The sequence below is a fragment of the Ranitomeya variabilis genome, chromosome 1, assembly GCF_051348905.1.
Source record: "Ranitomeya variabilis isolate aRanVar5 chromosome 1, aRanVar5.hap1, whole genome shotgun sequence".
NCBI classification, from domain to species: domain Eukaryota; kingdom Metazoa; phylum Chordata; class Amphibia; order Anura; family Dendrobatidae; genus Ranitomeya; species Ranitomeya variabilis.
In genome coordinates this window covers 1,149,257,366-1,149,270,796 of record NC_135232.1, presented here as the reverse complement: position 1 = coordinate 1,149,270,796, position 13,431 = coordinate 1,149,257,366, and the positions used below count along the sequence as shown (strand labels likewise).

General features: G+C 46.1%; 1 protein-coding gene across 3 annotated transcripts in view; it reads left to right on the top strand.

The window, feature by feature from the left end:
• DYSF (dysferlin) overlaps positions 1–13,431 on the top strand; it is a 441,189-nt gene that overhangs the window by 110,938 nt on the left and 316,820 nt on the right. For all 3 annotated transcript variants that reach the window (XM_077280344.1, XM_077280346.1, XM_077280345.1), the window contains exons 6-9: positions 7,817–8,016; positions 12,115–12,243; positions 12,330–12,392; positions 13,139–13,189. In XM_077280344.1, coding sequence (XP_077136459.1) covers positions 7,817–8,016; positions 12,115–12,243; positions 12,330–12,392; positions 13,139–13,189 — 443 coding nt within the window. The remainder of the gene's footprint in view (positions 1–7,816; positions 8,017–12,114; positions 12,244–12,329; positions 12,393–13,138; positions 13,190–13,431) is intronic.

The window sequence follows — 13,431 nt, the reverse complement described above, 5'->3', positions numbered from 1 at the left end:
TGTGTGTGTGTAGCCAGTAGATGTGTGTGTGGAGCCAGTAGATGTGTGTGGAGCCAGTAGATGTGTGTGTGGAGCCAGTAGATGTGTGTGTGGAGCCAGTAGATGTGTGTGTAGCCAGTAGATGTGTCTGTGGAGCCAGTAGATGTGTGTGTGGAGCCAGTAGATGTCTGTGTGTGTAGCCAGTAGATGTGTGTGTGGAGCCATTAGATGTCTGTGTGTGGAGCCAGTAGATGTGTGTGTGGAGCCAGTAGATGTGTGTGTGGAGCCAGTAGATGTGTGTGTGTGTAGCCAGTAGATGTGTGTGTGTAGCCAGTAGATGTGTGTGTGGAGCCAGTAGATGTGTGTGGAGCCAGTAGATGTGTGTGTGTAGCCAGTAGATGTGTGTGTGTAGCCAGTAGATGTGTGTGTGGAGCCAGTAGATGTGTGTGTGGAGCCAGTAGATGTGTGTGGAGCCAGTAGATGTGTGTGTGGAGCCAGTAGATGTGTGTGTGGAGCCAGTAGATGTGTGTGTAGCCAGTAGATGTGTGTGTGGAGCCAGTAGATGTGTGTGTGTGTAGCCAGTAGGTGTGTGTGTGTGGAGCGAGTAGATGTCTGTGTGGAGCCAGTAGTGTGTGTGTGTGTAGCCAGTAGATGTGTGTGTGTGTAGCCAGTAGATGTGTGTGTGGAGCCAGTAGATGTGTGTGGAGCCAGTAGATGTGTGTGTGGAGCCAGTAGATGTGTGTGGAGCCAGTAGATGTGTGTGTGGAGCCAGTAGATGTGTGTGTGGAGCCAGTAGATGTGTGTGTGTGTGGAGCCATTAGATGTCTGTGTGTGGAGCCAGTAGATGTGTGTGTGTGTAGCCAGTAGATGTGTGTGGAGCCAGTAGATGTGTGTGTGGAGCCAGTAGATGTGTGTGTAGCCAGTAGATGTGTGTGGAGCCAGTAGATGTGTGTGGAGCCAGTAGATGTGTGTGTGGAGCCAGTAGATGTGTGTGTGGAGCCAGTAGATGTGTGTGTGGAGCCAGTAGATGTGTGTGTAGCCAGTAGATGTGTCTGTGGAGCCAGTAGATGTGTGTGTGTGTGGAGCCATTAGATGTCTGTGTGTGGAGCCAGTAGATGTGTGTGTGGAGCCAGTAGATGTGTGTGTGTGTGTGGAGCCAGTAGATGTGTGTGTGTGGAGCCAGTAGATGTGTGTGGAGCCAGTAGATGTGTGTGTGTAATAAACACAAGAAGATATATTGGTATAGTGCTTTAGCAGACTAACATATAACCTAATACCTAAAATTAATTTTTATTAATATAGCAATTAAAATATCATAGACAAAAACCCCTACAGTATCCGCAACTTCAATACACACAATACAGTATATGCATATACCCCTAATATACCCTACCAGCCCCTGATATACCCTTCCTACCAGCGGAGGTTGGCACCCTGACTTGTACGCAAAAATGGCGCCCCCTCTCAACGATGGCTCACCCTGGACCACCCTAGTTTAGCAATATAGCAACCAGTACATCAAACCAAAAGCCACGAACCACAGGTGCCAAAGAAATTTAGAAAGGAAAGGAGGTAGAGAATATGCTGTAGGTGAAATCACCTCAACAAAGTATGGTAATCATAACTGTGAATAAACGGAGACAAATGCAAAATAATGTATCAAAAACAAAACATAACTGACTGATATAGCAAATTGGATACCCAGATATAGACGTATACCAGGACACAGTAGGGAGAGGGAAAGCCTGAATTGCTGACCCTCTAATCTCCCTAAATATGTCCCTACCTTGCTGCGGAGGTTGGCACCCTAAAATCAAATCACAAGCCCCCACTCTCGTCGGCTCACCCTCGGTGACCCTTCACACTTACCCTCTCAACTCTAAAGGTACCGTCACATTAAGCGACGCTGCAGCGATATCGACAACGATGCCGATCGCTGCAGCGTCGCTGTGTGGTCGCTGGAGAGCTGTCACTCAGACAGCTCTCCAGCGACCAACGATGCCGAAGTCCCCGGGTAACCAGGGTAAACATCGGGTTACTAAGCGCAGGGCCGCGCTTAGTAACCCGATGTTTACCCTGGTTACCAGTGTAAATGTAAAAAAAACCAAACACTACATACTTACATTGCCGTGTCTGTCGCGTCCCCCGGCGTCCGCTTCCCTGCACTGTGTAAGCGCCGGCCCTAAAGCAGAGCGGTGACGTCACCGCTGTGCTTTGCTTTCCGGCCGGCACTGACACATTCAGTGCAGGAAGCTCTGAGCAGCAGCGCGGACGCCGGGGGACGTGACAGACATCAGAGGGTGAGTATGTAGTGTTTGTTTGTTTTTTACTTTTACAATGGTAACCAGGGTAAATATCGGGTTACTAAGCGCGACCCTGCGCTTAGTAACCCGATATTTACCCTGGTTACCATTGTAAAACATTGCTGGCATCGTTGCTTTTGCTGTCAAACACGACGATACACGGCGATCTGACAACCAAATAAAGTTCTGGACCTCTAGCTCCGACCAACGATATCACAGCAGGATCCAGATCGCTGCTGCGTGTCAAACACAACGATATCGCTATCCAGGACGCTGCAACGTCACGGATCGTTATCGTTATCGCTGCAAAGTCGTTTAGTGTGAAGATACCTTAAGAGTTGAATAGAGATAGTAACCCACAAAAGAGTGAGGGAACCACGTGTGGAGGGATCCCTAAAAAAAGGGGTGTATAAGATAATAGACAAGCCCAGATCTTAAGACGCTGCAAAATCTGCTTAAGGGTATTGACAGGGAGTAAACAGTTGTCGGGACAAAGAACAGCGACCAATAGTCAATTGTACACAATCCACTTTTCAAGTGCTAAATTGCTTGCCGTCAAGCCATTATAAACACGTGGCAACAACCCTTTGTTTTGTGTTGCCCGACAGCGCCAAGTACCATATCATGGCACTATTGCAGCTTCCCTTATTGCACAGTCCCGCAAGATACAGCATCACTACTAGAAAAGAAAAAAAGGAAAACCAGTCTTATTTGGGGTCCAGAAGATAAACATATGCCTCAACGCGTTTCCCTGCCATGATGCCAGTTCATCAGGAGGCTAATGGAACAGCCGTTGCCAGTATATACACAGCCCACGGCAGTCAGGACATCCTAGTTCCAGTAGATGTGTGTGTGTGTGTGTGTGTGTAGCCAGTAGGTGTGTGTGTGTGGAGCGAGTAGATGTCTGTGTGGAGCCAGTAGTGTGTGTGTGTAGCCAGTAGATGTGTGTGTGTGTGTGTGTGTGTGTGTGTGTAGCCAGTAGGTGTGTGTGTGTGGAGCGAGTAGATGTCTGTGTGGAGCCAGTAGATGTGTGTGTGGAGCCAGTAGATGTGTGTGTGGAGCCAGTAGATGTGTGTGGAGCCAGTAGATGTGTGTGTGGAGCCAGTAGATGTGTGTGTGTGTGGAGCCAGTAGATGTGTGTGTGTAGTCAGTAGATGTGTGTGTGGAGCCAGTAGATGTGTGTGTGGAGCCAGTAGATGTGTGTGTGTGTAGCCAGTAGATGTGTGTGTGGAGCCAGTAGATGTGTGTGTGGAGCCAGTAGATGTGTGTGTGTGTAGCCAGTAGATGTGTGTGTGTGGAGCTAGTAGATGTGTGTGTGTGGAGCCAGTAGATGTGTGTGTGTGGAGCCAGTAGATGTGTGTGTGGAGCCAGTAGATGTGTGTGTGGAGCCAGTAGATGTGTGTGTGGAGCCAGTAGATGTGTGTGTGGAGCCAGTAGATGTGTGTGTGTGTGGAGCCAGTAGATGTGTGTGTGTGGAGCCAGTAGATGTGTGTGTGGAGCCAGTAGATGTGTGTGTGGAGCCAGTAGATGTGTGTGTGTGTAGCCAGTAGATGTGTGTGTGTAGCCAGTAGATGTGTGTGTGTGTGTGTGTGTGTGTGGAGCCAGTAGTGTGTGTGTGTGGAGCCAGTAGATGTGTGTGTGGAGCCAGTAGATGTGTGTGTGTGTGGAGCTATTAGATGTGTGTGTGTGGAGCCAGTAGTTGTGTGTGTGTGTGTGGAGCCAGTAGATGTGTGTGTGGAGCCAGTAGATGTGTGTGTGTGTGTGGAGCCAGTAGATGTGTGTGTGTGTGTGTGTGTGGAGCCAGTAGATGTGTGTGTGGAGCCAGTAGATGTGTGTGTGTGGAGCCAGTAGATGTGTGTGTGTGTGGAGCCAGTAGATGTGTGTGTGTAGCCAGTAGATGTGTGTGTGTGTGGAGCTATTAGATGTGTGTGTGTGGAGCCAGTAGTTGTGTGTGTGTGTGTGGAGCCAGTAGATGTGTGTGTGGAGCCAGTAGTTGTGTGTGTGTGTGTGGAGCCAGTAGATGTGTGTGTGGAGCCAGTAGATGTGTGTGTGTGGAGCCAGTAGATGTGTGTGTGTGTGTGGAGCCAGTAGATGTGTGTGTGGAGCCAGTAGATGTGTGTGTGGAGCCAGTAGTTGTGTGTGTGTGTGTGGAGCCAGTAGATGTGTGTGTGGAGCCAGTAGATGTGTGTGTGGAGCCAGTAGATGTGTGTGTGTGTGTGGAGCCAGTAGATGTGTGTGTGGAGCCAGTAGATGTGTGTGTGGAGCCAGTAGATGTGTGTGTGTGGAGCCAGTAGATGTGTGTGTGGAGCCAGTAGATGTGTGTGTGTGTGGAGCCAGTAGATGTGTGTGTGTGTGGAGCCATTAGATGTGTGTGTGTGGAGCCAGTAGATGTGTGTGTGTGTGGAGCCAGTAGATGTGTGTGTGTGTAGCCAGTAGATGTGTGTGTGGAGCCAGTAGATGTGTGTGGAGCCAGTAGATGTGTGTGTGGAGCCAGTAGATGTGTGTGGAGCCAGTAGATGTGTGTGGAGCCAGTAGATGTGTGTGTAGCCAGTAGATGTGTGTGTGTAGCCAGTAGATGTGTGTGTGGAGCCATTAGATGTCTGTGTGTGGAGCTAGTAGATGTGTGTGTGTGTCTTTATATACTACAGCAGTTATGGAGTGGAGCCAGTAGATAGTGGTGTTGTCTGAGTGCATGCAGAGTTCGCAGAGCTGGGCTACATTGCAATGTGCAGGATCTGTGGGGCAGGACAGCGACAGGTGGTGAAATCTTTGCCTGCATTGTGAGCAGTGCTTCTGGGACAAATCTACAGCCCCGACTTTACACTGGCATCGTCATGTGTGGCCATTATACAGTATGGAGCACTGTGTGGCCATTTTACAGAATTGAGCATTATGTGTGGCCATTATACAGTATGGAGCATCATGTGTGGCCATTATACAGTATGGAGCATCATGTGGGGCCATTATACAGTATGGAGCACTGTGTTGCCATTATACAGTATGGAGCATCATGTGTCAATGGCCATTATACTGTGTGCAGCATCATGTGTGGCCATTATACTGTATGCAGCATCATGTGGTCATTATACAGTTATAGCATCATGTGTGGCCATTATACAGTTTGGAGCATCATGTGGGGCCATTATACAGTATGGAGCATCATGTGGGCCCATTATACAGTTTAGAGCATCATGTGTGGCCATTATGCAGTATGGAGCATCATGTGGGACCATTATACAGTATGGAGCATCATGTGTGGCCATTATACAGTATGGAGCACTGTGTGGCCATTATACAGTATGGAGCACTGTGAGGCCATTATACAGTATGGAGCATCATGTGTAGCCATTATACAGTATGGAGCATCATGTGTGGTCATTATACAGTATTGAGCATCATGTGTGATCATTATACAGTATTGAGCATCAGGTGTTGTCATTATACAGTATGGAGCATCAAGTGTGGCCATTATACAGTATGGAGCACTGTGTGGCCATTATGCAGTATGGAGCATCATGTGGGGCCATTATACAGTATGGAGCATCACGTGTGGCCATTATGCAGTATGGAGCATCATGTGGGGCCATTATACAGTATGGAGCATCACGTGTGGCCATTATGCAGTATGGAGCATCATGTGAGGCCATTATACAGTATGGAGCATCATGTGCAGTCATTATACAGTATGGAGCATCATGTGTGGCCATTATATAGTATAGAGCATCATGTGGGGTCATTATACAGTATGGAGCACTGTGAGGCCATTATACAGTATTGAGCATCATGTGTGGTCATTATACAGTATGGAGCATCATGTGTGGCCATTATATAGTATAGAGCATCATGTGGGGTCATTATACAGTATGGAGCATCATGTGGGGTCATTATACAGTATAGAGCATCATGTGCAGTCATTATACAGTATGGAGCATCATATGTGGTCATTATACAGTATAGAGCATCATATGTGGTCATTATACAGTATGGAGCACTGTGAGGCCATTATACAGTATGGAGCATCATGTGTGGCCATTATACAGTATAGAGCACTGTGTGGCCATATTTTTTCTGTTTATAATTATTGTTTATGAAACAGTGTGATCAGCTGTACTAAATGGGTGTGGTTGGGGCGTGGATATGGGTGTGGCTAATTATGAATGGGTGTGATCAGGGGCGTGGCCTAAAATTTGCCACAGCGCTCAGTGCTACTTTTGTCCTTCTTTGCCTTCTTCAGAAGTTGGGAGGTATGGGAAGCCTGCTTGTTATTGGTTTCCATACTGAAATCCGTGGGTATTTACGTAGTTGTTCCATTTTACATTCGATGATTTCCAATAATTACAGTTTTCCAAAAATAATATCTCAATCCGTGGAGCTCAGTGATGGAAATTTAGGATTTTACAGTGCCCTCCAGTGGTCACATAGAATAATTACACACATTGGGTGAATGTAAGTGAACAGTGCCCTCCAGTGGTCACATAGAATAATTACACACATTGGGTGAATGTAAGTGAACAGTGCCCTCCAGTGGTTACATAGAATAATTACACACATTGGGTGAATGTAAAAGAATAAAAGGCATCAACCACTGACTATTGACTATTACAAGGAACTAAACAAGTTAGTATCTTGTCTGCGTGACAAATCCACAAGAGCCGATGACCTGATACCAGAAAGTCCAAGAACAGGGACATTCTACATGCTTCCCAAAATCCACAAATCTGGAAACTCAGGAAGACCAATTCTGTCATGTGTGGGCACCTTACTGAGCCGGTATCTGGATGGGTAGAGGGTGTTCTTAAACCCCTGGTAAAGGACACACCCAGCTTCATTCAGGACACAACTGACCTATTGAATAAACTATCAGCAATAGGTCCTCTACCAGAAGGAACCATCCTGGCCACCATGGATGTGGAATCTTTGTACTCCAATATCCCACACCAGGATGGATTAAATGCCTGCAAATTCTTCCTGGAAAACACAGGGACTGATGCGGATTCTGTGGTGAAACTTATAAAATTCATCCTCACCCACAATTACTTTGAGTTTGACAACAAGATCTATCTACAGGAGACTGGCACAGCAATGGGAAGTAAAATGGCCCCACAGTATGCAAATCTGTACATGGCCAAGTTTGAAAGTGACTTTTAGTCCTCATGTCCCATCATTATATGTCTGGCTGATTGTAAACTACCTGCGCCCTCCTGTGGTAAGATAGAATAATTACACATATTGGGCTGAATATACACACTGCAGTCCTCTGGTCTGATACAGTAATTACATATTAGTCTGGCTCATTGTAATTAAACACTGTCCTCCAGTGGTCACATATAGTAATTACACATATCTAGCTGAATGTACATGAACCTCTAGTGGTCAGAAATAGTAATTAGTAATTACCCATGTCTGGCTAATTCTTGTCATCTTGTAATGTTGAAATGAACAGTGCCCTCCGGTGCTCACATGCAGTAATTACATGTACATTTGTGTAGTGTAGGCTTAGAATATATTGGTTGGAAAATCGACTTTCTTTCTAGATTCAACAATGGAGGACGACACCGAGGACCAAGGAGGCACCGGAGATGAGGGAGAAACCACGTCCCTAATGCCAGGATCAGAGCCGCCGCCGAGCCTTCCCAAGAAATCCACAGCCATTCTCCCTGTTCAGGGAGCGAAGAGGAAGAAAAAGAGCAGCGCGCCCAAAACACAGCTGTCCACCAAACCGCAGGACTTCCAAGTAAGAGTCATCGCAGAGAAGAGTCTGTGATTGTACAGAAACTAATGTGTGTACACAGCGACTGCACCAGCAGAATAGTGAGTGCAGCTCTGGAGTATAATACAGGAGGTAACTCAGGATCAGTAATGTAATGTATGTACACAGTGACTGCACCAGCAGAATAGTGAGTGCAGCTCTGGGGTATAATACAGGATGTAACTCAGGATCAGTAATGTAATGTATTTACACAGTGACTGCACCAGCAGAATAGTGAGTGCAGCTCTGGGGTATAATACAGGATGTAACTCAGGATCAGTAATGTAATGTATGTACACAGTGACTGCACCAGCAGAATAGTGAGTGCAGCTCTGGAGTATAATACAGGATGTAACTCAGGATCAGTAATGTAATGTGTGTACACAGCGACTGCACCAGCAGAATAGTGAGTGCAGCTCTGGAGTATAATACAGGATGTCACTCAGGATCAGTAATGTAATGTGTGTACACAGCGACTGCACCAGCAGAATAGTGAGTGCAGCTCTGGAGGATAATACAGGAGGTAACTCAGGATCAGTAATGTAATGTATGTACACAGTGACTGCACCAGCAGAATAGTGAGTGCAGCTCTGGAATATAATACAGGATGTAACTCAGGATCAGTAATGTAATGTATGTACAGTGACAGCACCAGCAGAATAGTGAGTGCAGCTCTGGGGTATAATACAGGATGTAACTCAGGATCAGTAATGTAATGTGTGTACACAGCGACTGCACCAGCAGAATAGTGAGCGCAGCTCTGGAGGATAATACAGGAGGTAACTCAGGATCAGTAATGTAATGTATGTACACAGTGACTGCACCAGCAGAATAGTGAGTGCAGCTCTGGAGTATAATACAGGATGTAACTCAGGATCAGTAATGTAATGTATGTACACAGTGACTGCACCAGCAGAATAGTGAGTGCAGCTCTGGAGTATAATACAGGATGTAACTCAGGATCAGTAATGTAATTATGTACACAGTGACTGCACCAGCAGAATAGTGAGTGCAGCTCTGGAGGATAATACAGGAGGTAACTCAGGATCAGTAATGTAATGTATGTACACAGTGACTGCACCAGCAGAATAGTGAGTGCAGCTCTGGAGTATAATACAGGATGTAACTCAGGATCAGTAATGTAATGTATGTACACAGTGACTGCACCAGCACAATAGTGAGTGCAGCTCTGGAGTATAATACAGGATGTAACTCAGGATCAGTAAAGTATGTACACAGTGACTGCACCAGCAGAATAGTGAGTGCAGCTCTGGGGTATAATACAGGATGTAACTCAGGATCAGTAATGTAATGTATGTACACAGTGACTGCACCAGCAGAATAGTGAGTGCAGCTCCGGGGTATAATACAGGATGTAACTCAGGATCAGTAATGTAATGTATGTACACCGTGACTGCACCAGAAGAATAGTGAGTGCAGCTCTGGAGTATAATACAGGATGTAACTCCGGATCAGTAATGTAATGTATGTACACAGTGACTGCACCAGCAGAATAGTGAGTGCAGCTCTGGGGTATAATACAGAATGTAACTCAGGATCAGTAATGTAATGTATGTACACAGTGACTGCACCAGCAGAATAGTGAGTGCAGCTCTGGGGTATAATACAGGATGTCACTCAGGATCAGTAATGTAATGTATGTACACAGTGACTGCACCAGCAGAATAGTGAGTGCAGCTCTGGAGTATAATACAGGAGGTAACTCAGGATCAGTAATGTAATGTATGTACACAGTGACTGCACCAGCAGAATAGTGAGTGCAGCTCTGGGGTATAATACAGAATGTAACTCAGGATCAGTAATGTAATGTATGTACACAGTGACTGCACCAGCAGAATAGTGAGTGCAGCTCTGGGGTATAATACAGGATGTAACTCAGGATCAGTAATGTAATGTATGTACACAGTGACTGCACCAGCAGAATAGTGAGTGCAGCTCTGGAGTATAATACAGGATGTAACTCAGGATCAGTAATGTAATGTATGTACACAGTGACTGCACCAGCAGAATGGTGAGCGCAGCTCTGGAGTATAATACAGGAGGTAACTCAGGATCAGTAATGTAATGTATGTACACAGTGACTGCACCAGCAGAATAGTGAGTGCAGCTCTGGAGTATAATACAGGATGTAACTCAGGATCAGTAATGTATGTACACAGTGACTGCACCAGCAGAATAGTGAGTGCAGCTCTGGAGTATAATACAGGATGTAACTCAGGATCAGTAATGTATGTACACAGTGACTGCACCAGCAGAATAGTGAGTGCAGCTCTGGAGTATAATAAAGGGTGTAACTCAGGATCAGTAATGTAATGTATGTACGCAGTGACTGCACCAGCAGAATAGTGAGTGCAGCTCTGGAGTATAATACAGGATGTAACTCAGGATCAGTAATGTAATGTATGTACGCAGTGACTTCACCAGCAGAATAGTGAGTGCAGCTCTGGAGTATAATACAGGATGTAACTCAGGATCAGTAATGTATGTACACAGTGACTACACCAGCAGAATAGTGAGTGCAGCTCTGGTGTATAATACAGGATGTCACTCAGGATCAGTAATGTAATGTATGTACGCAGTGACTTCACCAGCAGAATAGTGAGTGCAGCTCTGGAGTATAATACAGGATGTAACTCAGGATCAGTAATGTATGTACACAGTGACTGCACCAGCAGAATAGTGAGTGCAGCTCTGGGGTATAATACAGGATGTAACTCAGGATCAGTAATGTATGTACACAGTGACTGCACCAGCAGAATAGTGAGTGCAGCTCTGGAGTATAATACAGGATGTCACTCAGGATCAGTAATGTATGTACACAGTGACTGCACCAGCAGAATAGTGAGTGCAGCTCTGGAGTATAATACAGGATGTCACTCAGGATCAGTAATGTAATGTATGTACACAGTGACTGCACCAGCAGAATAGTGAGTGCAGCTCTGGAGTATAATACAGGAGGTAACTCAGGATCAGTAATGTATGTACACAGTGACTGCACCAGCAGAATAGTGAGTGCAGCTCTGGAGTATAATACAGGATGTAACTCAGGATCAGTAATGTATGTACACAGTGACTGCACCAGCAGAATAGTGAGTGCAGCTCTGGAGTATAATAAAGGGTGTAACTCAGGATCAGTAATGTAATGTATGTACGCAGTGACTGCACCAGCAGAATAGTGAGTGCAGCTCTGGAGTATAATACAGGATGTAACTCAGGATCAGTAATGTAATGTATGTACGCAGTGACTTCACCAGCAGAATAGTGAGTGCAGCTCTGGAGTATAATACAGGATGTAACTCAGGATCAGTAATGTATGTACACAGTGACTGCACCAGCAGAATAGTGAGTGCAGCTCTGGGGTATAATACAGGATGTAACTCAGGATCAGTAATGTATGTACACAGTGACTGCACCAGCAGAATAGTGAGTGCAGCTCTGGGGTATAATACAGGATGTAACTCAGGATCAGTAATGTAATGTATTTACACAGTGACTGCACCAGCAGAATAGTGATTGCAGCTCTGGAGTATAATACAGGATGTAACTCAGGATCAGTAATGTAATGTATGTACACAGTGACTGCACCAGCAGAATGGTGAGCGCAGCTCTGGAGTATAATACAGGATGTAACTCAGGATCAGTAATGTAATGTATGTACACAGTGACAGCACCAGCAGAATAATGAGTGCAGCTCCGGGGTATAATACAGGATGTAACTCAGGATCAGTAATGTATGTACACAGTGACTGCACCAGCAGAATAGTGAGTGCAGCTCTGGGTATAATACAGGAGGTAACTCAGGATCAGTAATGTAATGTATGTACACAGTGACAGCACCAGCAGAATAATGAGTGCAGCTCTGGGGTATAATACAGGATGTAACTCAGGATCAGTAATGTATGTACACAGTGACTGCAGCAGCAGAATAGTGAGTGCAGCTCTGGGGTATAATACAGGAGGTAACTCAGGATCAGTAATGTAATGTATGTACACAGTGACTGCACCAGCAGAATAGTGAGTTCAGCTCTGGAGTCCTGCTGTGATTTCTCACTGTCTCTTTAGGTCAGAGTTCGGGTGATTGAGGGACGTCAGTTACTCGGGATCAACATTAAACCTGTTGTGAAGGTGACGGTCGCAGGTCAGACCAAAAGAACGCGGATACGGAAGGGCAACAGTCCTTTCTTTGATGAGGTATCATGTGTGCGGCGGTCGCCATTATTCTGGATTCTTCAGTCTTGTGTATGACGAGGTCACTTTTCTGTATCTTTTTATTTTAGATTTTTTTCTTCAACTTCTTCGAGTCTCCTGCGGAGCTGTTTGATGAGCCGGTGTTCCTGACAGTGAGTGTTCATGTATCCGGGGGTCGACCGCATTATCTTGCAGTGGTAGAAGCCACGGGGCCCGGCAACCTGCTGTTCCTTCACTCTCTGCTACAGCGGCACCTCAGCTGCTGCAGAACCTCATCATATACCTCAGCTGCTGCAGAACCACATCATATACCTCAGCTGCTGCAGAACCTCATCACAGACCTTAGGTGCTGCAGAACCTCATCATACACCTCAGCTGCTGCAGAACCTCATCATACACCTCAGCTGCTGCAGAACCTCATCATACACCTCAGCTGCTGCAGAACCTCATCATACACCTCAGCTGCTGCAGAACCTCATCATACACCTCAGCTGCTGCAGAACCTCATCATGCACCTCAGCTGCTTCAGAATCTCATCATATACCTCAGCTGCTGCAGAACCTCATCATACACCTCAGCTGCTGCAGAACCTCATCATGCACCTCAGCTGCTTCAGAACCTCATACACCTCAGCTGCTGCAGAACCTCATCATGCACCTCAGCTGCTTCAGAATCTCATCATATACCTCAGCTGCTGCAGAACCTCATCATATACCTCAGCTGCTGCAGAACCTCATCATGCACCTCAGCTGCTTCAGAATCTCATCATATACCTCAGCTGCTGCAGAACCTCATCATATACCTCAGCTGCCTGCCATTCTGTGGCCTCTTGTCCTGCTGTGACTTGTAGTGCTCTGATCACTGTGGTATTAATCTGGTTGTCTCCTCCTTATCTCAGGTCTTAGACTCCCGCTCCCTCAGGACTGATTCTGTGATTGGAGAGTTTCGGGTGAGCTCCTCGCACGCCGTCCGGTCCTATAACCCGCAGCTGCCATCTTTCCATCTGCATAGAATGTTTATTTCGTTGTTTATCTCATATTCTACTCCTGTCACCTCCAGAGCTGCAATCACAATTCTGCTCTCTCCTGTCCCCTCTGATTCAGTGTCTGTTCAGATCTCGCTGCTTTTGGATCCATTGTGGGGGTGGGGGGTGTAATATATTGACCTGATCATAATCTGATGTAAGTGGAC